Raw genomic sequence first — 23,974 nt, forward strand, 5'->3', positions numbered from 1 at the left:
TAATAACTACTGCAGTGGATGCCAGGGGTGGAGGATAGAGCTGGGGTTGGACATCAGCACTGAAAAAGCAGGGTGTCTGCCTCAGATATACTCTGTCACCCAACCTTGTGATGCCAAATGAATGCGGAGGAGAAAGACATGGATATCAGTGCAATGCCAAATGATCAAATCATTCTTCCTGTTTGCTCTCTTGTGTTTAACTTCCAAAGTATTTTTAAAGAGCTATAAGGGAAGAATATTTATAAAGGTCATACAATCAAGCATTCAAAAGTAAGGAAATGTCAGATCTAAGGTTGTCCTGTACAACCTTAGTTTGACCTATTTGTGTATTGTTATGCACTCAGTGAGCGTTTAGAACCTGTTCTGGAGATGTATCAGGGCTGTGTAGTGCAGGAGGCACTACACAAAGAACAGTATAGTACAAGAGGCAACCGGGCTCCCTTGTTGCAAAAGCCTGTAAGTTTGTAGTGAATGAGGCAGGGGATTGCATGAAGATGAAGAGGAGGTGCAGACAGTTGATTGCTACCTTGGAAAATTTTGAAAGCTTAGAGCTGGCGTTTTCAGAAGCGCTTCTTGAGTCTAATGCGGGGTGCCTAGAGTCTAAAAAGTATGATAACCACTGAGATCTCACCTGAAAAAATCCAGAGAGTTTTGCTGAAAAATTATTACATTATTAATGAACTTTTATTGCCTTAACTAATATCAGGCTCTCCAAAAATAACTTGCAGCCAAAAATGATTCAAGGTGAAAAATTCCTGACCTTCAAGTTATCTTTAAGGATGAATCCTTAAATTATAGAAAATGTATAAGGCAGGTGCTTGACAAACTGAACAAGAAGAATTCCATTTAAATGTTCCTGTGGGTAGTTATAAATACGACATGACTGATAGCATGATTTATTATTCAACCTATTGTTATTACTCATTCAGTATTGGAGAAGGAGACACTAAGTTGATAGACTAAAGGGTGAACTTGTCTCTGACCTTGGCTGTCTGGAATGCTAAGGCAGTGCAGTAAACAGTTTCTTTTCACATTTTAAGAATAGTAACATTAACAAAGAAAAGACGGACATTGTATGTGTTATAATATTGTATGCCAGTGAAGGATTTAGGCCATTTTATCCCCAAAACTGGATAATCAAGTCAGATAATTGAATAGGGTATTCAGAGCTTTATAGAGAAAAAATGGAGAGACAGAGAAAATGGAATACAATGAGCAAGTGATGCAACATTCATTCCCATTCGCATAAATATGTTATCAACTCTCATAGGCAGAGAGATCAGAAGAAAAAGAGAAAGAGGACTTAATTGTCCTCTGACTAGTCAGAATAAGTATGGTGATAATGATCAAGCTGATTCACTTGTTAGTAAAAAAATGAATTCCTTTTGAATAGGAAGCACAAGCACAAATTGTTGTAATATGCGTCCTAGCAGGACTGTGTTGGAGACTGTAGTCTATATAATGTGGAGAGGAACTCCTCTTTGGCTAAAGTTAAACAGTTGAAACAAAAATAGTGTTGCTGTGGAAACATTAGACTCAATGTTGGGAAGGGCGTTGTTTGTTTGTTTGATCTTGTCATTTCTGTGCTAATGTTTCCTCTCCTCTGTGCTGCTATAAGATGCTGGTTATGGAATCAGGCTAAAAAGGACTTTAAAAAAGTAGTTCCAGTTTTTGTAAAGTATGTGGAAAGACTGAAACACACGAGTATTCTAGCATATTGACCATTTAAATGGATGCTTAGCAGACCACTTGTAAAAGTTGCTATCTACATAGGATCCCTGAATAATGCAGTTCAAAAACTGAAAAGTGCCAGTTTTTATCTTTTTCAGGATTTTTCTATACATTCATGTAAACATGGATAAGGATACATCATATCTATTTTTTAAACTGCATAATATCTGAATACCATCTGATTGTTTTGAAAATGATGGAACATGATTGCCTCCAAACCTCATGGTCTAACAAACATAACCAAAGAGGACATGTTTACTGAGCTAAGGGTAGAAACAGACATTGCCTGATGTCCCAGTTGTGCCTCCGTAATAGTTTTTAGAGCAGCAAAAATGGTGAGCAAATAGATATTCCCAAATCTTTGTCACACCACATCAGAGAAAAATTAGCAATGCGACAAAAGTAAGTCATAAATTCTGCCACTTTATTGTTGTGGATGTCTGTGGCAGGATAGTACGGGCAAGGTGAGCTAATGTGCACTCTCCAGCCAGCTTCAGCAGGTGCTTTGGGGGTATGAGGGTCCCTTAAACCCTTGGAATACATGCCTAGCTTTCCCTGCTTGCAGAGGGCCGATATGGGAAATGTTGGGGCACCTCTTTATAAGCAGGGAAAGCCCACATGGGTCCTGGTGTGAAGGCATAAGACCTGGGGACTCCCTGAAGCCTCATGCCTCCATACCAGGACCTGCTTTTCCAGACCAGCCTTCAGAATCTCTGAGGCCAGGAAGTGAGTAAATCTCTGGGTAAGTGAGAAAAGTCCCTGTTCTCCATAGCCAGAATCTTGTAAGAAAGGTATCAGTGAACCTGAAATTTCATATTGATGTGAACGAAATTTCCTTTTCAAGTACTAAATGCACTTGATGAAGCACTATCAAAACTGAGGGAAGACTGGAGGGATAAGATAATTAAAAGGAGCTCATTTAATACTCTGTTTTGATACACAGTGATTAAACTACCTATTCTGTACCATAGCAAGATTGCTTCCTTTCTAATCTATCATGAATAATGTATTTACAGTAAACATGCAAATAGGCATGTGCTTTTAGAGATCTACTTCAAGTGAATAAGCCTGGACTAAAAAGCTGAAATATTAATATTTTCAAAACACACTGTTAGGTGATTGCGTATCCAGTTATCTTTTGTTAAACTATTAGCAGCAAGTAGATTTGTCATTCTGTGGATGAAAGTGTGGGCATTTGGACTGTAATGAGTTTTGCAATAAGAATTTATAAAATGCCCTTGTATCATTCTGTCCATATCTTAATTGTTTTCCTCCTTTTTATCCTTGGTCTGGCCTCTTTTCCCTCCTCTGTGAGGTCTTATACATTGTTTGGAGCCTATTTTATTTAGCCTGGCTATCTCTCTGGGTTGGCTACACTTTTGACATTTCCTGCATTTCATTGTTTCCTTGATTATTTATTATCATTCTGATTATTACTATTTGTATTACCATAGTAAGGAACACAAGTCAAGAACAAGGAGTCCAGTGTGTTAATTGCAGTACAAAGACAGGACAAAACAGAGTATATAATCTGTTCTGAGTTTCTAACCAAAGACAAAAGCAGAGGAATACAGACAGAAAGAGCAAGGAGATGGTATTGGTCAGTATGACAGGCTGTAGTTTCAGCATACTAGAATCCTGTTGAGAGTGTGTTTTCCTGTCATTATTTGTTACAGTAGAGTCTAGAAGTCACCACCCAGGTTGGGGTCCAGTTTTGCTATGTGTCGGGCAAACACACAGGAAGAGGCAATCGCCACTGTGAAAAGTTTACAGATTACACTGACAACAGATGAAATGTAAAAGAGAAATGCAGGAAATGAACTGGTTCATCCAAAATCAAAAAAGGGTCCATAGAAGAGCCAAAAGTAAAAAGCAAGCATTTTGAAATGCATTCCAAGATTTGATCTGCTGGACCACATCACATCTCATTTGGAGGAAACTTAGAACAAGATTTATTAAAGAGGCATTCTAGCACCCAGTTTAGAGAGACACTGTTTCCCATACAAGATATCACTAACAGTAGAAGGCCTCTTGTGGCCAAAGGAGGACAGTTGGGAATTCATTTAAGTGAGACATAGAAAAAGATTAGGATTATTCTGTGGCTGGGAACAGAGCAGCTGTCCAAGTAGATTAGATCAGTGTGTAAATCCAGGCTCTCCTGAGCTGGTCTCTCAAAACACATTCATTTCAAATACTTACCTTGATATGCTTAGTGGTTTATTGCTGTTTTAAAACCAGACTCTCTGCCTATTTCATGTGAAGTCTCTTTTTTAGTTCTCTGAGGACAGACTATTATCTAAGGCAGAGAAAAGACATATATATGGTTGAGAACAGGCCTTGTATTTGTCCATGGATAAGTTGTGCTTGTGTTTGTCCCTGAACAGAAACATCCTGGGCTTGGCATGTACACACTTCACCCTTCTAATCAGGGTTTAGTGAACAGTTGCTGCTTTTCTGTCATTGATTCAATGATGCAGTCCTGGGGCAACCACTCAGATGTGCTTCATGATGTCCTTGGACAAACTGTTAGCACTTCTTATTCCATAAACCTTTGTAAAGTTTCTCTTGGGATGATGGACAGAGATGTTTGAATGCTTGCACTTTGCCACAGGATAAAATGGTTTCTCCTGGGGGAAATGCAATATTGGTTTGTAGTCTACACTTACAAATGTCAAAGTAGCTCTGCTAAAGCTAACTGTAATATCTTTAAAGCTGTACTCTAGCACTAAACACAGACACTCAAAAAACCCAAGGCTGGATCAATTCAGTCTTCGCAGGTTAGTCTAAGCTGGGTAGACTGACCTGAGAAGCAAGTGAACAGACATTACTTTTGATTCCAGAAATCCAATCATGTGCCTGCAATGGCCCAAGCCAGAAGCTGGAGGCGGGGGATGCACTAGAGCAACAGTTCTGAACCTTTTTCAGTCAACGTACCCCTTGGTCTCAGAGTGAGACTTCGTGTACCGCCTTTCAATGGGAAATTAATTTTTTAGCCCCTTTGACCTGTGTTAGACAATGTATGAAATATATCTCACGTACAGCCTGATGAGGCTTCACATACCCCCTGGGGGTACATGTACCTGGTTCAGAGCATGCCTCCCTACTTAGCTAAAGCAGACAGCTTGGGCCAAGGCTAGCCCACCCACTACGAAAGCATCCTGGGATCTTGAATCTGGAGGGGATCTGGGACAGAAGCTCAACACACTGATTAACCTAAATCAGTTAAGTTTGATACTACATCCATCCAGGTTTATCTTAAACCTGTTTCACCCATTTTGAAAGCGGTTTATGTGCACTGAACTTCTGTTGTGTTACAAAATTGAATGAGTTTCTGATCACTTATACTGGTGTATGTGTAATTTCTGTCCCTAATTTCTGTGGCTGTTTCACATCAGCTAGAAACTGTGTTGAATCCAAACATTTGAAAGCCAAGAAATATGGCTTTCTCCTGATATTTGAGGAGAAGTAACATTATGCCTCCCCCTCAGAAGTTAAGAAATGTAGCATTTACCATGTGGATCAATCACAATAGGTAATAGTAGTGCAGAGAACTAAAGCAATGTTTGTACATTTCAAAGAGGACCTGGAAGGATGGTTTCTTCAGAAGGTAGCAAGATCTACAAGGAAGATGATACCAGTTCATGACCAGTTGATTTCTGTTGTGGAGAATTCTGGTCCTTTAGTTATTCTGAAAATGCTGAACCTGTGATTTTTCAATTCCTCAATTTTGGATGGCCAAAGTGAAATCCTTTGAAAGACTTCTTTTCTGAAAATGTCAAACAGCTACTCCCTGACTATCAGGCACCTTAAAGGAGTCACAAGCTAGAAACCTAGGCATCTAGAATCACAGGTCATTTACTAAAATAATAACGAATAGGATGGAAACTATTAAAAATCTCAGAGTCATAGCCCTTGCTGCAAAGTTTTATTTTTGCTTGGAGTATCGTTTTCCTAGACAAGTATATGAAAAAAGTTGCCTGCATGTGGTGATAATGTTAGATAGCAAGCAGATACTCACTGACAACAGACAAGTGGACCCTATGAACCACTGTTCTCTCTTTTTCTGACCTCATAACTGAATGAATCACTGTAGAGTTGATAGAAAACGTGTAGCTCTTTATTATGTAGTTTTCAACATAACAACATGTCAGGTTCATTCTGGTATACCTTGGGTAAGACAGGCTACATATCTATCTTTTCTCTGGTAGTTTGTTATAAAACCTGAAAAAATGGTGAGAGGAATCAGAACTCATGCTTGAGGTGATATCTTTTATTAGACCAACTAGATATTTGCCAAAAAAAATTTGCAAAAATCTAGTTGTTCTAATAAAAGAAATCACCTCTACCACAAATTCTGATTCCTTTTGCATCTAGACCAATACAGCTACAGCCTGGATACCTGAAAAATGGTAACGTTCTTTTATCTGCTGTAGAGTTTGGAGCATTTGTCTTCTGCCTTCTGTGTTAATAATAATAATTTAAACAAGTGTTGATGAGAGAAGTGATTGGGCTTGTGTGCACAGTTCTGCTGCTTAATTCCAAACTGAAGCAAGTACAGAAGTAGACCTGTCCATGACAGGCTATACCAGAACCATGAGATGAGTTGTCATATCCTTTGGGAAGCCTGGTGGAAAGCGAGCTAGGCTGATCACTTTCAACTTTCATCAGTTAAAGGTTGGAAGCTCAGCACTTTGAGACACTAATTTATGTAACTAGCCCACATGACTCTGGTCTTATACCTTGTGGCTGATAAAAGCTGGTTAAATAAAAACATCTATTGATGCAAATAATTACCTCCTTGTGTTTTCATCCATTTCCTTTAAGCATGCCTGTTTTTTTACCTGACCTAGGGCACATGCATGTAGCTAAGACCTTGTTGATAGATTCATTAGTCACCTCTAGGATTGGTTTCTTCATGATCAGAGACTACAGTGAAATCTGTTTTCATTAGAAATGCTAGAACAAGCTGCTTCCAGGATGAAACTTGTGTGAGCTACCCCCAATATTTTGCTCAAACATCCTCTTTGCATCAGATTTGTTTGAGTGGTTTATCATCCCTCAATGTGTTTCAGATTTGTTGGATTGTTTCCCCAGATGTATTAGCTAGCATTTCTCCAACTTGACTTTCATTTTGGTTTTCTTTCCAGCTTTCTAAACGTTGTAGGTCTCTCTCTCTCCTACTTTCTCCTTCTCACTGGTTTTAGCAGCAACGCCCAGCTTACAATCAGTGTCAAGAACTTGCCACCTACTGCAGGGTCCACATCCTTAAAGATGGTAATAAATAGAAGTGAACATAATGGAGACTGTGGAAGATTAAAAAGTAAGACTTGAACAGATGGAAGGATAGGGGAAAAGTAGAATTGAAAAAGTTTGGCTCAAAATCCAGACTTAAAATTGAATCAACTGCCAGGAGTTTTGAGATTTATCCAGCAAGTACAAGTAGCTAATAGTAACTGTTCTAAATCATGTGAGCTTAATCACCGTGCCAAGTATAATTTTCTTAGTCATGTTTTCTTTGGCTATATATACTGCACAGAATAGTGGCTATTCTGCTTTAAATAGTGGTGAGCCATGTAAGACTATATTAGGTATGAAACCAGAGCATAACAATTGTGTAAACAGGAGAAGCCAGATCATTTTGAGGGGCATTATGCTGCATAGGACAAAAGTAAAAATGTCATTAAAAAAGCTGCTATATTGAAGTGAAAATTGCTGAATCCATATCACTGAAAAGGGTGTCTGGAAAATGTAATACTTGTTTAGCAAAAAATGCAATCAAAAAATTGCAATATGAATACTGAATGAAACTTTTCTTTGGCTGGATTGCCTTTCTGTTTGTATATTGCATATCAAAGCTTCATCTACATCAGAATCATTCTAGTACAGCTGCTAATCTTTCTGTTGTCTTTCCATCAACTCTTAAGGTGAACTTAAGTACCTTGAAGGGTACTTTACATATGCAAAATGATACTTAAGATTCTGCCAAACTGGCACAGTAACTGCAAAGAACTATTGAAGACAAACTGAACAGAACAAAGTAATTAAAATGTTTTATTATTCTGAATGATGAGCTTGACAGAGGAACACAGAAGTTATCACATCTAGGTTCATTTGTCTAAGCATTGACATAGGCACAAAAGATTTATTGTTCTGAAAAGAGACCCTATTTGTTGATAGACTTCATTTGTGTGCATTAAAGCACAATTCTATATAACTGCTCTACAGTTGAATGCATCTTATAATATGAAATGCCCCTATAAAGGGGTCAGTAACATTTTGGAGTAGAGGGGACAGACAAGGTTCTTTGGGTGAATCTACTATCTTTTATTAGACCAACATAAATAGGTGGAAAAAAAAGTCTTAGCAAGCTTTCAGGTTTAAAAACCCTTCGTTTAAAAACCCTTCAGCATGGCGGTTGTGGGGGGGAGGGCAGGGACTTTAACAGAGCTTAGCTCTGTGTGCAGGCTGTTTCCAACTCAGCCTGTGCCATTACAGCCATAATCACTGCTGTGTCCAGTAGTGCCACCACTTCTCCCCACTGCCCGCAAAGCTCCTTGCTACTGAAGCTCCCCGGCTGCCAAATTGCCCAGAAGCTCCCCCATCTCCATGGGCTAGGCTAAATGACTCCGCAAGACATAGTTTGCCAGTCCCTGCCTTAGATATATTGGTAGAATTCGTGCTAACTACAGTCACTTAGGGATGTGTATTTTCTATACAAAAGACAAAGGGAGAGAGAAGCAATATACATCATTCCCACTAATCCAAATGGGAGTGATCTGATGAGAAGAAAAAATACCCAAGAAGAAAAATTAATTAAAATGGCTGTTTTATGTGTATTTTATTTTCAATTCTTATCAATTCCATACCCCACAGAAGGGATCCACAGTGCATAATATAAAGCAAGGCTATGCAGCTGGTGGCCTGCAAGCCACATATAGCCCATAAAGGATTAACATGAGGCCCCAGTCACCCACCCATCCACAGCTCCCTATATCTCTCTGCCTGCGGCAGCAGCCAAAGGCCCTCCAGCTTCTACAGTGGGGGAGTCTACACACATACATGGTGGAAAATGCAGGGAAATGACTGACTGCTCATGTGCACCATGCAGCGGGGGAGGAGATAGGGAAGCCTTGGCTTCTCCTACTGTGGCCTGCATAACACATGGCCTAATCATGGTGTGACCTTTAGGGGTTGTGGCCCCCAGCAACTGAGACGTTTCTCCCAGTACTTGTATTAGAAGCTAATATTCTAGCTAATATTCTGAACTCAGCGGTGGCAGATGACAGAATAAGGAGCAATGGTCTCAAGTTGAGGCAAGGAACGTTTAGGTTAGATATTAGGGAAAACTTTCTCACTAGTAAAGTCCTGGAACAGGCTACCCAGAGAGGTTGTGGAATCTCCATTCTTGGAGGTTTTTAAGACCCAAGCAGACAAAACCTTGTCTGGGATGATCTAGTTAAGAATGGTCCTGCTTTGAGCAGGGGTTGGACTAGATGACCTCCTGAGGTCCTTTTCAACCCTAATTTTCTATGATTCTATTCATCTATAGATACCTGTATTTGGGACCTTCAAAACACCTCTCACAGCTCTATAGGTGATTTCCTGTCCTGAAGAATGAATTCTATTAAACAAAACAAACAAACATCCCACCTATTTAATGTGGTAAAAATTATAATTTTGCGCAATTAAAATAATAGAAGGCACACAAAATAATAGACGGTGGAAAATATATAGTTTTATTTCAGAACAATAAAGTAAGCAGAGTTTTCCTTTTATTTACAAATCCATTTTGGTTTTTATTTCCAGATTAATTAGTCAAACAATAAAAAGTAATGAAAATCACAAATAGGGTAATTAAATACTTGACTGAATTTATAAGTAAAACCTCCCGTATTGTAAAGTTGTATGCAGGCTCAGAATGTAAAAGACACATATTTGTATGATTTTGTTTTCTCTTGCAGCTGCAAAAATAGCTACTAAAATGTACATAGCTCTGTAAGTTTGTCTAGCTTTCTTGATATTTCCTCTCTGTTGTTCACACAATTTATTTTCAGAAAAAATATCCTGAAATTCCTCAAATTACTTTGTGGAGATGAGACAAAAAATGTCCATAGTAAGACTGTAGATTTGTAAGTAAGTTCAGAAGGTCAGGGACCAAACTATTGTTTTTCCAGCATACAACTAGTCAAATTGTTTCATAGAGCATTCCTTTTAATGAAAATAAAGGAAGTAGAAAGACAGAGCCTTTAACAGCATCGGCACCATGCAGTGGCCTGAAGTATTCACAGTTAGACAAACTTTCTTTGTGGTGTTTCAAGCAACTGCTTGTGCCCGATGTAATAGGAATAATCCACTTTACTTAGAGTTTCTTAAAATTCTCTTAGTTCAGTGTAGCTGTCTCTGAAGATACAGAATGACCTTACAGAAGGAACCACATCAGGTAATCAGAGGAAATAAGCCACTCTCAACATTATCTTTGTTCATAATTAAACATTTCTATAAAATGACTATGTAAGGCCTGCATGGTTATGCAGTGAAATTGGTCTTTCTGTCTACAGGAGCATCACCAATCCTGAGATCTTTACTAGTGAGCTCCCTTGATGGCTAGTCCCTAAATGATAGCTGTGTGTGGTGTGAGTGCAGGAACTTCCCCTCAGGCACCAAACAATGCATCTTGTCAAAGGAAAAGAATAGATCATTAGGGTTATTGGACAGAAGGAACATCCTTCATCGAGGCTAGTCCCCTGTTCTCATAGACAATCATGTTATGTAGTGCCATTAATACATTTATCAAGCTTCAAGTCTAAAAGTGTGTTTCTATCATACTGTTTGGGTTGGGTGGCTGTTTCAGAACCTTACTCCTTACTGTTTAAACACATTTATTTTTATGCCACGTGTGTGTCAGCATAAGGAGCTCTCTTCCTGCCAGCAAACTGCCCCATGGACACCTCTACAAAATTCAACTGTTGTCTTTCACTAAGTCATCCTCGACTTCTTCCCCCAGCTCCTGTTTCCCTTAATGTTTTCACCTAGCTAATTTCACAAATACAGCTTCTTCCCTTTCCAGCTGCCTCTGCCCTTTCTTCTGACAGCTGTGAATTATCTCATCATGTGCCCCGGTTATCCTTACAACTCTATGCTTCAACTTTCCCCAGTACCCACCTACGACCTTCAGCACCTGTCACACTGCCGGAGCAGCCAACTATTTTGCAGCTCCATAGCTTTACCCTGGCTCAAGTTTATGGTCCTCTCTAAATTATTTGTTGGTATGCAAGTTATTTCATGCGCTGATTGTTTTCTTTGCACGTTATGTGCATAAATGCCATGTGGAATCGTGCAAAAGTTGATAAATGCCCCTTAACCAGAATCCTATTAGGGTCCCTTCCTGACCTACTTTGGCCCATTTAGTCTGACTATAATGAGATTTGAAGAATTCGGCTTCCTGCATCACTGAGCAATATGGCCTGAGTCCAGCAAAACATTTAAGTATGTGCCTAACTTCTAAGCACCTCAGTCAGCTCATGCTCAAGTGCTGACCTTGGGCCTAGCATAAGCACTCATGTGGTGCCACTGTTGCAGTATTCTGACACTTCGCACTAACTAAACTAAATCCAAAGAAAGCAAAGCTTCCATCTGCATATCTGTTTCTCTTATGATTTATTCATAGTGCTATTATTTTCACTACTTATTTATTCATGCACAATAAATAAACAACACCTACTTGATTATGGATATGATTTTTTGTGTGTTGCCTTGTGGGTTACATTTGAGTTACGTTTGTGAGCTTGCTATCAGATGCATTTTCACATAAACCATGGCTTTGCACACAGTGCACTCTCCAAGCCTGGGGCACAGCAGGGCAGCAATTCATCTCTTCACAGCTTCATATATGAGCTGCCACTGATGCAATCTAATTATTTTGCAATTTGTCACACTATTTTGTGTGCCATCTTTCACTGCATTCTCCCTGCCTGGATCCCTCTGCCAGCTGCTCTAGATCTAAAAAAAAAAAAATCTTTTGAGGATAATGGGGAGAAGCAGAAGAAAATGAAGAGGCCTCTTCCTTTCCCATGGGCTCTGGCACTGCAGGTTTTGGATACCAACAAGTACTGAAACAGCAGGGCATTGCGTCAGTCAGTACTGATGTTGCTGTCAGTGTGTTCAATCCTTTGTCACTGTTCTGCAAAATAGCACATCCTGAAACACAGGCTGGTTTGAATGCTGTGTTGCCACCTGATAAAACCAAAGGCTTTTAGAGAAGGTTCTTGCTTCCCATCTTTTCTTCCTCTTTTGTTAAAATATATTCAAATGGAATATTATAATAGACTTATTGCAGAGATGGAATCAGAAGCATTACTACTCCTGAGTTTTTTAAATCCCAGTTTCTGTGAAGTGGGCTATAAACATCTGATAGTGACTCAAGTAGGTCCATGGGGGGAAGTGCAGTAGAACAGCCTCCTCAGCATTTACAGTGACTAATCCACTCCTAGTTATAACCCATGAGTCATTTTCCTCCCAAATTGTGTAGATACTTTATGCAGTGGGATTCAGTCCCTAGTAGGAGCTCAGTCAGTCTGTCAAAGAAGATTAATACAGAGCTGACTTCTTCTTCACACACATCTGAAAAAACCCTTCCCCCTCCCAAAAAGCTGGATGCTGCTGGCTACCTAACAAAAACAGAATCAATCAAATGCATGCCAAATTACACAGATGTATGCAACCTGCTGACAGTCCATCTGCAAGCTGTATTACATGCCAGTTACTTCACTTACCAAAGGTGCTAGAGGTGGAATTCATTACAAATGGCGGGGACAACAAAAGGAGTGCACATTTGGTTCATGATGAATATAAATTGTCATAAAATCGTATTTTTAACCTGCTAATTTTTATACCTTTGGGGAAAGGATGGGACGTAAATACAAGACACTTTCAAACTCATGAAAAAATCATCAGTCCATTAACTTTCCTGTGTTCCTTCATCCAGTGGCAGCAGTGCTGAATGCATATAAGAAAGAATTTGTTTCAGTTGCAGTCAGTCAAGTTAAAATGATTTCCTAAGTTCTTAACATTAAGAACACATTTCTTAGGTAACTTATACATCTAGGGATACACCAATAAAGGATTGCGGTAGCAGGGTCAGGCATGGTTTCTTTCTTGTACATTATGCTGTTGAATATTTTGTTTCTGATCCTGATTTTTCCCAAATGAAGTAAGTATACAAGCTTACTCTCACCACCTGGACATGGGAGACAAGGTAGATGTTATGTACCTAGACTTCTAAAAGGCTTTGGGGACTGAACCTGATGATCTGCGAGGTCCCTTCCATAAAAATCTATGAATCTATGGCAAAATAATTCATAATGCTACAAAAATTGTGTCAGCAGCTTAACTCAGTTGTGCTTTCTCCTGGTTGCTTCAAGTCAGACATGTCCTTGATTAAATGCTTCCCTGAACCAAAGCCTGACTGATGAAATGGTGTAAGTCCCTGATTTTGCAAACTGCTCCATGTGTATCTGAAGTCACTATATGCTTACATATGCACAAGGATCTGTCTGCAGAGAGCAATTTGCACAAAGCAGTCAAACCAACTGCATGTAAAAGTGCTGAAATAAAATGAAACCTGTCTTCTTTTCCCTAATTGCTTTCAGTTTTAGGATATTGATAGACAACAAATTTATACTTGTTAAAAGAGGTCCACATGTTTGCTGCTTTGTGGTAATTGCTTTGTGGGTCCTCTCCTATTTCACAGTAAGTGGAAAGGAAACTACAATAACCTCACTCTGCTTCATTTGAGGGGTAGGCTGCCCTGGTTTACAAATCCTTACCGCAGGATAGGAACAGACACACACATCAGTTGCCATAGAGCAGCTGATAATCAATAAACTCTCCCCACCTGTAACTTCTTGTAATTTGTTTTTTGCCCATACTGATAGAAATTGTAGATATTATTTAAAATTCTCAACAGTCCCTTGATATAAGTCTATACAGATAGAAATTGTAGATATTGTTTGATATAACATAATTAAAAAAGGAAAAAGTGAACACAGAAGTATGACTCTTAAGTTTCTGGCATCTATTTAAATTCTTGCACTCCTATTAGTGGTATTTTAAATGTTCCTCAGTACTTTAGCAAAAGGTAAAAATCATTTTAGATTAGTACCACCGGTTTGTTAAAAATCAGGAACTGTTTTGTGTTGTGTGTCTCTTGTACTGTTTTATGCATACAAACACCTTATGAATATGGATTCAAGATCAAAATGTGTCCCTAAATCTTCATAAATGAATCCAGATTCAGACTGGCCACATCTACATGAGACACTGACTGCACAGTTGTTACTGTGCAGTCATTTAATATTCGTATTGTAAATGACTACTATACAAGTACTAAATAACTGTGCAGTCGCTGGAGTTAGGAATGATGAGATGCTCTATATGCAATCCCTTGATAATTGCTACCAAATTACTAGAGAGACCTGTAGAAACTCAACCCAGTCAAAACAATTTCCATTGATGTCTGTTTCCATTTTAGCAAGAAAAAAAGAGTATTATGTGTAAAACTTTAGCATGAATTAAACAAACTTTATGTAAACACATCAAAGTTAACTGCTAGAAATCATTTTGACATCAGGACGTACAAAGAGTTCTGTACTCACTGAGCCTTTCCTGAGAGTCTGCGTAGTATTGCATTTTATAGCCTGTTTTCATAGTACCGCCTCTGAAACAGTTCCAAGCTAAAAGAATACTTGAAAATGCTGTCTCCTCTAGCAGCATGAAAACACTCCAAGAATTCAGTGCATTCAAGAATAATTTGTGGTGGTTATGCAAACCTAAAGTTACAATCAAAGACAGTTTATCAAAATTGAACAAAATAAATTAGATTCTCTTTAATCTTTAAATTCTCTACTGAGAATTCTCAGGGGCTAATTTTCTGATAGTTGTACCGTAAGCAGATGTCATGAAATTTTGTTAGTCACCCCACCATATCTTCTCTCAGCTCCTATGTTGCTCCTTTTGTTTACCATCTGCCCTGTTATGTCCCATAATTTACAGCAAAAGAAAATTCACTCTTAATAGTAGTGATAATACTACCATATGTGACCAGTAAGGAAGTACAATATGATAGTTGCCTTCTACCCCTTCTCACTGTGTGTGCCATCATTGTTCTGAATGGGTGGGTGTGCAGAGAGATGGTATATCAAAAAATAGTGGTTACATTATTGTAACAAATGCTTTCCTTGATATTAAAATCTTTCCTTCCCTTTCTGCACTTGATAGAGAAACAGAGAAGGAGGGGGAAAAGCAATTTAAGCCATTTTTGTGCCTCCCATATTCCTGACACTTCTCGATGCTTGCCCACCCAGGGGTGAAATAGGCCAGTTGACGAGAGATGGAGTATGGCTAATTCTGGTCTTGTTCTGTCCTGCTCAGTGCAGCCCTCTCCTGCCCTCCACCCCCCACTTCAGTTCCAGCGTGCATTTCTGCAGTCTTCTGTCCTTTTATTATCTCTGTGCCACTGGCATCTAAAATGGGTTTTAAAAAAGCACTACAAACTGACAGAGGTAACAGAAAGTCAGATCTAGTGTGTTCTTATCTCAGACTACTTTTAACTACAGCCCCAGGAGTTAAAAGCAGCTAAGTTTAGGCTAAATTTAGAGCAGGGGTGTCAGAGATACAGCCTGAGATCCAGATCCAACCTGAAGAGCCAGATTTTCTGGCCCACAGTGCTGCCTGTGGGTTGTGGACCAGTGCCACATGCAGCACATGCTGGCATGTTGAGTCCATGTGGTGTGTGCTGCTCATGGGAGTGGGGCTGCAGCTGGCTGCATAGAATGCAAGTGGGGCTGCAGCATTGCATGCAGCACCCACACCAAACTGGCCCTGCACACTGGATCCAGAGCCAGTCTGAATCAGACCTCAAACCAACCACCCATGCCAGATTCAGTGTGTTCTGGGCCAGCTCTGTGCACCACATGCTGCATGGGGCTAGAGCTGGTACATGTTGCATGTAGTGTGCACCACCAGTTCGGGGCCTGTGGTACTTGTGGCTCTGCAGTCCAGGGCCAGTCTAGAACAGGCCCATAGATTAACCCCCGTGTGTTGGATCTAGCCCAGCAGGCAAGTCCAGCTCAGGCACCACAAGCAGCACATGCCCCAGATTGACCCCACATGCCCTGTGTAGTGTGTGCCCAGGACCAGCTTCACACACCACATACCGGGCCAGTGCCAATGCCAATGCCAGTGCTAGCGCATGTTACCTGCAGTGTGCAGGAATGGAGCAAGCAACACGAGCTGCTCCAGGGTACGTGCTGTATGTGTGCCCTGGAGAGCACCCTGTATTGCTGAATCTGGCATGTGGGGCCAGTCTGCAGGGCCACAGGCTAGATGAGTTTGACAGGCTTGATTTAGGGCATATTGCCTTCTCCTTGGTTGTCATTTTCTTGTTTGTTGTTTGTTTGTTTGTTATTTGTTTATTTGGCTATTTTCAAACCTCATGGAGAACTAGGGACCTCCGATCCAAGAGACTTTAACTGTTCCAGCTTCCTGGATTAATGTATTTATAACTGGCTTCAAGGCATATTATTATCCCTTAAGGAACAGACCTTTTGGGAAGTTAATTTTTCATCTGCTGAAGTAATACAGACTTCGGGCATTTATTTCCACCGGGGCCAAAACAGGCGCTAGTCTGTTGTTAGTACTGCAGTAAGCAACAGGGAGAAACGCCACAGTATCCCATGTTAAGAAATGCTACAGTAAGTCATTTCATGAAGAAAGCTGTAACTCTCCTGATGATTGTTGAAAAAGAGCTATTGCTTGAATGCTTGTAGCTGTTATAAAATAAAACGTATCTAGTCTTTATTTTATGTAGTCTTTTGTGCAAAACCTGTAAACAACTTTTTAAAATAATTTTCCACATTCCTTTATATGAGATGCTTTTTTAGTTTGGAGATCAAAAATCAATTGCCAGATTCATCCCAGAGCAAATGTTTACGACCAAGATAACAAACATTTTAAAATAGATTAGGTTATAATGGAAGTGTTGACTCAGCCTTAACTTCAGAGGCACAAAGGTTGCCAGTTTAATTAAAGCATGTGTTAAAATGGGACTATCATTGATATGACACTGATTTGTTAGTCCCCTCCCCCCCACCTCCTGCAAAAAAAATCTTGATGACATTTTGTACTACGTACCTTTGTCTTGTGACAAATTAATAGATCATTTTGTTTTCTACAGGAAAACTGAAGACTTTTGTAGCAAAACCTCCAGTGTCAAAATGAATACAGGTATGCATTTCTGTGAAATGTTTATTTTCTCTTACATTTTTTTATTTAATAAACAAACTAGAGCCCAAATTATTAAAATATTTTTGATTTATTCAATGACCGCATAAGCTGAACTAAAACTAAATAGGATGTTGTTTACTATGTCTGCATATATCTGTGTGTGTTATATATACAGTTGATATGCATGTTTTACATGAACGTATATATAAGATATATGCAGACGCTCATGTTTAGTGTCATATGTATGTGTTATAGATATGTGTATGTGCTTATGTTTAATGTGTATATATTTTTATGTAAGTAAACATGTTTTATTGTACAATACCAATATATTTCTGAGGCATAATGGCACACACAACAGCCGTAGGAAAGTGTGTTAAAGCATCCCATCATCATAGGAAAACAGTGCTATAAGGCATGCCTTCTATAACTATATTCTTACATTTCTGTATTCTGAGATATGTAACAAGAGGTAAGGAATTTAACATTGATAATTTATATGCATTTATATTATCTTTCAGACTACTGAAAACTCAAAGCTAGTTTTAATCCAGCCCTTCCCCCCTGCAAAACCCAACTCTAGAGGATTTGTTTAGTGGCATGTTACTCAAAGGACCTTTTTGATTCTGTATCACTGAAAGCAGTAGTTGTTGTGCCATTATCTTTCGTGGGAGCTGGATCAGTCCCATTTTAAATAGATGAAATCTTGGTCTTGTTAAAATCAATGACAAAACTTACAAGATTCCATTAAGTGTGTGTATACAGTGTTCATACCACCCTGATTCATGGGGACCTGGAATCTGACAGGGACAAATTCTGTAAATACGATGGCAAGCAGCATGAGCACATGGAGCAGATTAGCTCAAGTATCTCTTTGGTCATCAGAAGTATCTCTTTGGATATTTACTCAGCTGTTCTCCCATATTGTTTTATACATGGTGATCCGTGAGCACACAAGATTTTAATAAGTAAGAAATATTTTTTTAACATCCACAATTTTCCTCTACTCTGCATTTATGGTCAGATTTGTCATTACAGTAAAATATATATCCACATGTGTGGATGTAACCATTTTTATAACCTAAGGAGCACTTCATTAACTTCATTAACTTTGATACCAGAGATATTTCAGCTACTTCTTGCTCCTCACACATTTTACTATAGTTTTCACATTTAAACCTTATGGTTTCTCATCTGGAAAGTGTTTTGTTCAAAAACTGCACTTTAACAAAAGCTACAATGACATCACATGTGAATTAAACCTCCTCATGGCATTATATCAAAAAGAAAGGAGGTTATGTTTCCTAGTTGCAGTGAGGCCTTTGATATAAACATCACGTTCTCTAAAAGAATGTGACTTTTTTTAGAAGTTAGTCAATGCATCTGAATTCCTTTTGCTGTGGATTTTGGTTGTACCACCTCCATCTCAGACTCTGAAAAGGCACTATTTAAATATTAAATCCCTCCTCCCTCCCCCTCAATTCATTTCCCAGACTAATAAGCCCAGTTCCCTCAGCCTCTAATCAGAAGTCATGTGTACCACCCCATGGCCATTTTCACTGCCCACTGTTGGACTCTCTCCAATTTGTCCAGATCCTTTCGGTAGTGGGGAGCCCAAAACTGGAGACAGTACTCCAGATGTGGCCTCACCAGTGCCAAATAGAGAAGCATAATCACTTCCCTCAATCTTCTGGCAATACTCCTGCTAATGCAATCCACTATGCTGTTAGCTTTCTTTGCAACAAAGGCACACTGTTGACTCATATCCAGCTTACTGTCCACTGTGACCCCCAGGTCCTTTTCTGCAGAGCTGCTACTTAGCTAATCAGTTTCCAGTCTGCATGGAATTTTTCTGTTCTAACTGCAGGACTTTGCAGTTGTTCTTATTGAACCTCATGAGATTTCTTTTGTTCCAATCCCTCAATTAGTCTAGGTCTCTCTGAATCCTAGCCCTACCATCTACTGTATCTACCACTCCTCCCAGCTTGGTGTCATCTGGAAACTTGCTAAGGATACACTCCATCCCATCTTGTAGGTCACTGATAAAAATATTAAACAAAACTGGCCCCAGGGCCACCCCCTGCAGCACTCCACTTGTTACTGGCTGCTAACTAAACATCAAGCCATTGATTTACTACCTCTGAACCTGACAATCCAGCTAGTTTTCTATCCACCTTACAGCCCATTCATCCAACCCATACTTTCTTACCTTGCTTGCAAGAATGTTGTGGGAAGCCATATCAAAAGCCTTGTTAAAGTCAAGGTATATCATATTAACTGCTCTTTCCTCATCCATACAGCCAATAATCTCATCGTAGAAGGCAGTGAAGTTTGTCAGTAAGACTTGCCCTTCGTGAATCCATGCTGACTGTTCCAAACTACCTTCTTCTCCTCCAAGTGGTTTGATATAGATTTCTTGAGGGACCTGCTCCATGATTTTTCCATGGACTGAGGTGAAGCTAACCAGTCTGTAGATCCCTGGATCCTCCTTCTTCCTTTTCTTAAAGATGGACACTATATTTGCCTTTTTCCAATCATAGAAAATTAGGGCTGGAAGGGACTTTAGGAAGTCATCTAGTCCAACCCCCTGCTCAAAACATAACCAGCCCCAACTAGATAATTCCAGCCACAGCTTTGTGAAACCAAGCCTTAAAAACGTCCAGGGATGGAGATTCCATCACCTCTCTGGGTAACCTGTTCCAATGCTTCATCACCCTCCTAGTGTGAAAGTTTTTCCTAATATCCAACTTAAACCTCCCTTGCTGCAACTTGAGACCATTGCTCCTTGTTCTGTCAGCTGTCACCACTAAGAACAGTCTAGCTCCATCCTCTTTGGAACCACCCTTCAGGTAGTTAAAGGCTGCTATCAAATCCCCTCTCACTCTTCTTCAGGCTACAAAAACCCAGTTCCCTCAACCTCTTTTCATAAATCCTGTGCCCCAGCCCCCAAACCATTTTCCCTGATCTCTGCTGGACTCTCTCCAATTTTGGGGTGGGGGGCCAAAAACTGGACACAATACTCCAGATGTGGCCTCACCAGTGCAGAATAGAACAGAATAATTACTTCACTTGATCTGCTGGCAACACTTGTAATAATGCAATCCAGTATGCCGTTAGCCTTCTTGTCAACAGGGGTACACTGCTGCCACTTATTCAGCTTACTGTCCACTGTAACCCCCAGGTCCTTTTCTGCAGAGTTGCTGCTTATCCAGTCAGTCCCCAGGCTGTAGCAGTACATGGGATTCTTCCATCCAAAGTGTAGGACTTTGCACTTGTCCTTACTGAACCTCATGAGATTTCTTTTGGTCCAGTCCTCCAATTTGTCGAGGTCACTCTGAATCCTAGCCCTACCCTCCAGTGTATCTACTATACTCCCCAGTTTGGTGTCATCTACAAACTTCCTGAGGATGCAGTCCATCCTGTCTTCCAGATCATTAATGAAGATATTGGAAAAAAAAACAGCTCTTGGGGTACGCCATTTGATGCTGACTGCCAGCTAGACATTGAGCCATTGGTTACTATCTGTTAAGCCTGACACTCCAGCCAGTTTTCTGTCCATCTTACAGTCCATTCATCCAAACAACCCATACTTCCTCATCTTACTTGCAAGAATGCTGTGGGAGATGGTATCAAAAGCCTTGCTAAAGTCAAAGTATAACATGTCCACTGTTTTCCCTGCATCCACACAGCCAGTTATCTCATCACAGAAGGGAATCAGGTTGGTCAGGCGTTACCTTTTGTGAATCCATGCTGACTGTTTCTAATCATCAAGTGCTTATAAAATCATACAGGGCCTCTCCCAGTTGCCACAAAGTTTTCAAAGATAATGGCCAGTGGCTCTGCAGTCACATTGGCCAACTCCTCAGCACCCTCAAGTGCATTGTGTCTGGTCCCATGGACTTGTACACATCCAGCTTTTCTAAATAGTCCCTAACCCAATGATTTTCAACCTGTGGTCTTCAGACCCCTGGACATCAGTAGACTATGCCTAAGGGTGTCCATGAAAGGACTTTGATCAATTAAAAATATAAGAATATGCAAACTTACAACTCAAAGAGGTCAGCATCACCATTCAGAATTTCCAAAGGGGTCTGCACCTCCATTCAAAATTTTTTAGGAGTCCACAAATGAAAAAAAGTTGAAAACTACTGTCCTAACCTGTTCCTTATTCACTGTTGGCTGCTCATACCTTCCCCAAACTGTGATGCTAGGTGCAGTAGTCTGAGAGTTGATCTTACCTGTGAAGACTGAGGTGAAAAAGGCATTGAGTACTTCAGCCTTTTCTGCATCCTCTGTCAATAGATTCCTCCCACTTCATTAAGGGACCCACACTTTCTGTCATCTCTCTCTTGTTGCTGACATATTCATAGAAACCCTTCTTGTTACCCTTCACATCCCCTATTAACTGTAACTCCAGTTGCACTTTGGCCTTCCTGATTTCATCCCATGCGTGCCTAAACAGTAGTCTTATACTCCTCCCTAGTTGTTTGTCCAAGTTTACACATCTTATAAGCTTCCTTTTTGTGTTTTAGCTCACTGAAGAGTTCTCTGCTAAGCCAAGCTGGTCTTCTGCCATACTTGCTAGTCTGCCTGCACATTGGCATGGTTCATTCCTACAAAGATTTCTCAGTAAGATTTCTTTAGAATAAAACCAGCTCTCCTGGCCCCTTTCCCCCTCAGATTGGCCTCTCAAGGGATCCTGCCCATCAATTCCCTGAGTGAGTCAAAATCTGCTTTTCTGAAATCCACACTTACTCTGCTGCTCTCCTTCCTTCCTTTCCTCAGGATCCTGAACTCAATCATTTTGTGGTTTCAGCTGCCCAAGTTGTCATCCACTACAATATTTCCAAACAATTCTTCCCTGTTTGTGAGCAGCAGGTCAAGAAGAGCACAGAGCACTTCCCAGCCACCTGCCCAAACCTAAAATATGAGTTAGTAATAATCTTGGATCTGTGGATTTACTCTTGGTTCACAGAAGGATTCAGTTCATGAATACAGGGGTAGGCTCTTCGGGCTCTTACACACATGCATGGAGCCTGCTCTGACATACTGGAAATCCAGCACATCAGAGCAGACTCAATTAATCAAGTCTGCCGAAGCATGAAAATTGACACGCTCTGCCAGCCTTCCACATCACATGTATCAGCATTGCTGTGCATCTCCACTCTGAAAAAATGGTGGCAGGATGCTTTGAAAAAAACCCACATTTGAAGAGCTTTAGTTCAAAGTGCCCTACTGCCATTTTTTCAGGGGGGACACACAGCAATGCTGATACATGTGACACATGGGCACTTTTAATTAGCACAGTTCGCTAATTAAAGCACCTGGTGCTGGGTCCCACAATGCCCTTAGGTACCTACTGAATTAGCACCAGCATCAAAGCTAAGAAACACTCTAATTCTGTCCCAGCAGCTCTGGTGATGCTGCAGAGCCCTTAGATTGGCACAAATGCATTTAAAAAAAAAAGAAAGAAAAGAAAATGAAAAATTAGACCTACCACTTAAAGTGGGCTCCTCCAGTGTAGTGTCTTATGTGGCTGCAGAGTTGGCAGTCAATCCCAGCCATCCCTGCAGAAGATATTTCTGTCTACAGACAGTATATTTTAGGGCGGTTCAGTTTTCACTACCATATATGGGAGGAAATTTTTAGCAATTGATATTCATTCTTTACCAGATGTTAAAAAGCAAACTCCCAAAGTCCAACAGTTAAAGGCAAGAAAACATCATCTAAAAACCTAAGAAATAAACAAGAATTTATAAGGGGAGATTTAAGAGGCACAAAATTGAGCTAGGGATTTTCTTTCCTTTTTTTACTTCTCGTTGTTTCTCAAAGCCCCTTACAATGTAAAAAGTTTTCTAATGAAAATATGAGCTTAAACTCATATTACGCAAGAAATCTCTGAAAAATGTAATGCTTAAAATACATAAAGGCTTTTCATCTATGAATCTATTAAGCACTTTAAAAGGTGGATAAGCATCATTTTCTTCATGTGGCAGTTTCATAAAACTAAGGTACAGAGAGGTTGAGCGATCCAGACACCTAGGAATACAGCTCTGGATCTCCTGACTTGTGGCCTTCTGTTTGAGACCACACTGCCTTCCTAACTGAAATGTTCTGAATAAATATGTCTACCACATGTTTCATGAGCATCTGCAAATGCTGATATTGTTTTCCTGCATAAATAGCTAATGAATGGATAAAAGTTAATATACTAAAATATATTCTTAATGCCTGCCTATAAATATTTTAGGTAGGAGTTTTACAGGAATAATCTTCTTGATAAATGCATCTAATTTTAAAATGATTAAACAAGTCAGCTGCTTGCAGCAAATGAGACTCATAAAGAGCAGCCAGGGAAGAGAAACACACAATTTGGGAAGGCTGCAAAATATTTTATGTGCATTAGCTTTATTAACATAAGTCAACACATGATCTAACCTCCTGCAATTTATCTAGTTTGTCTGTAGACAAGAAAAGAAATACTTGGTCCCCCAGAGTCTCTGACTCTGAACTTCATGACTTCTTAGTCATGAAGTTACTTTTGGGCCAGTACAGGAGATTATATGATCTTAATGTTGTAAGCCCTCTCCTATAGAAGTTCCTGTTTATTAATAAGTATGCCTGTATTTAAGTATCACCTAAGAACCAAACAGTAACAGTGCCTACTGCACTCAACTCTGTAAACACAGTGATAGACCGGTTCTAGACAGGTTCTCCCCTATCTCCTTTTCACCATCTTGAAAACTTGACATCTGAATAAACAAGACAAGCCAAAAGAGAAGGCTTATGGCTGGTCAAGCACTCATGGTGCTCCAGTCAGGTCCTGCCGGACTGAAAAAGGGCCAATGTGGTCCCTATTTTCAAACAGGGGAGAAGGGAGGAACCGGGAAACTATAGGCCAGTTAATCTCACCTCTGTCCTTTGGAAAACTCTAGAAAAAATTATTAAGGATCACATTTGT

The 23,974-nt window shown here is 39.9% G+C and overlaps 1 protein-coding gene across 6 annotated transcripts in view; it reads left to right on the plus strand.

The window, feature by feature from the left end:
* The window catches only part of SORBS2 (sorbin and SH3 domain containing 2), a 405,698-nt gene that overhangs the window by 261,986 nt on the left and 119,738 nt on the right, over positions 1-23,974 (plus strand). For all 6 annotated transcript variants that reach the window (XM_090036070.1, XM_090036067.1, XM_090036068.1 and 3 more), the window contains exon 5: positions 16,964-17,013. In XM_090036070.1, coding sequence (XP_089892196.1) covers positions 17,004-17,013 — 10 coding nt within the window. In that variant the 5' untranslated portion in view covers positions 16,964-17,003. The remainder of the gene's footprint in view (positions 1-16,963; positions 17,014-23,974) is intronic.

The sequence above is a fragment of the Crocodylus siamensis genome, chromosome 2, assembly GCF_052110815.1.
Source record: "Crocodylus siamensis isolate JL-2025a chromosome 2, ASM5211081v1, whole genome shotgun sequence".
NCBI lineage: Eukaryota > Metazoa > Chordata > Crocodylia > Crocodylidae > Crocodylus > Crocodylus siamensis.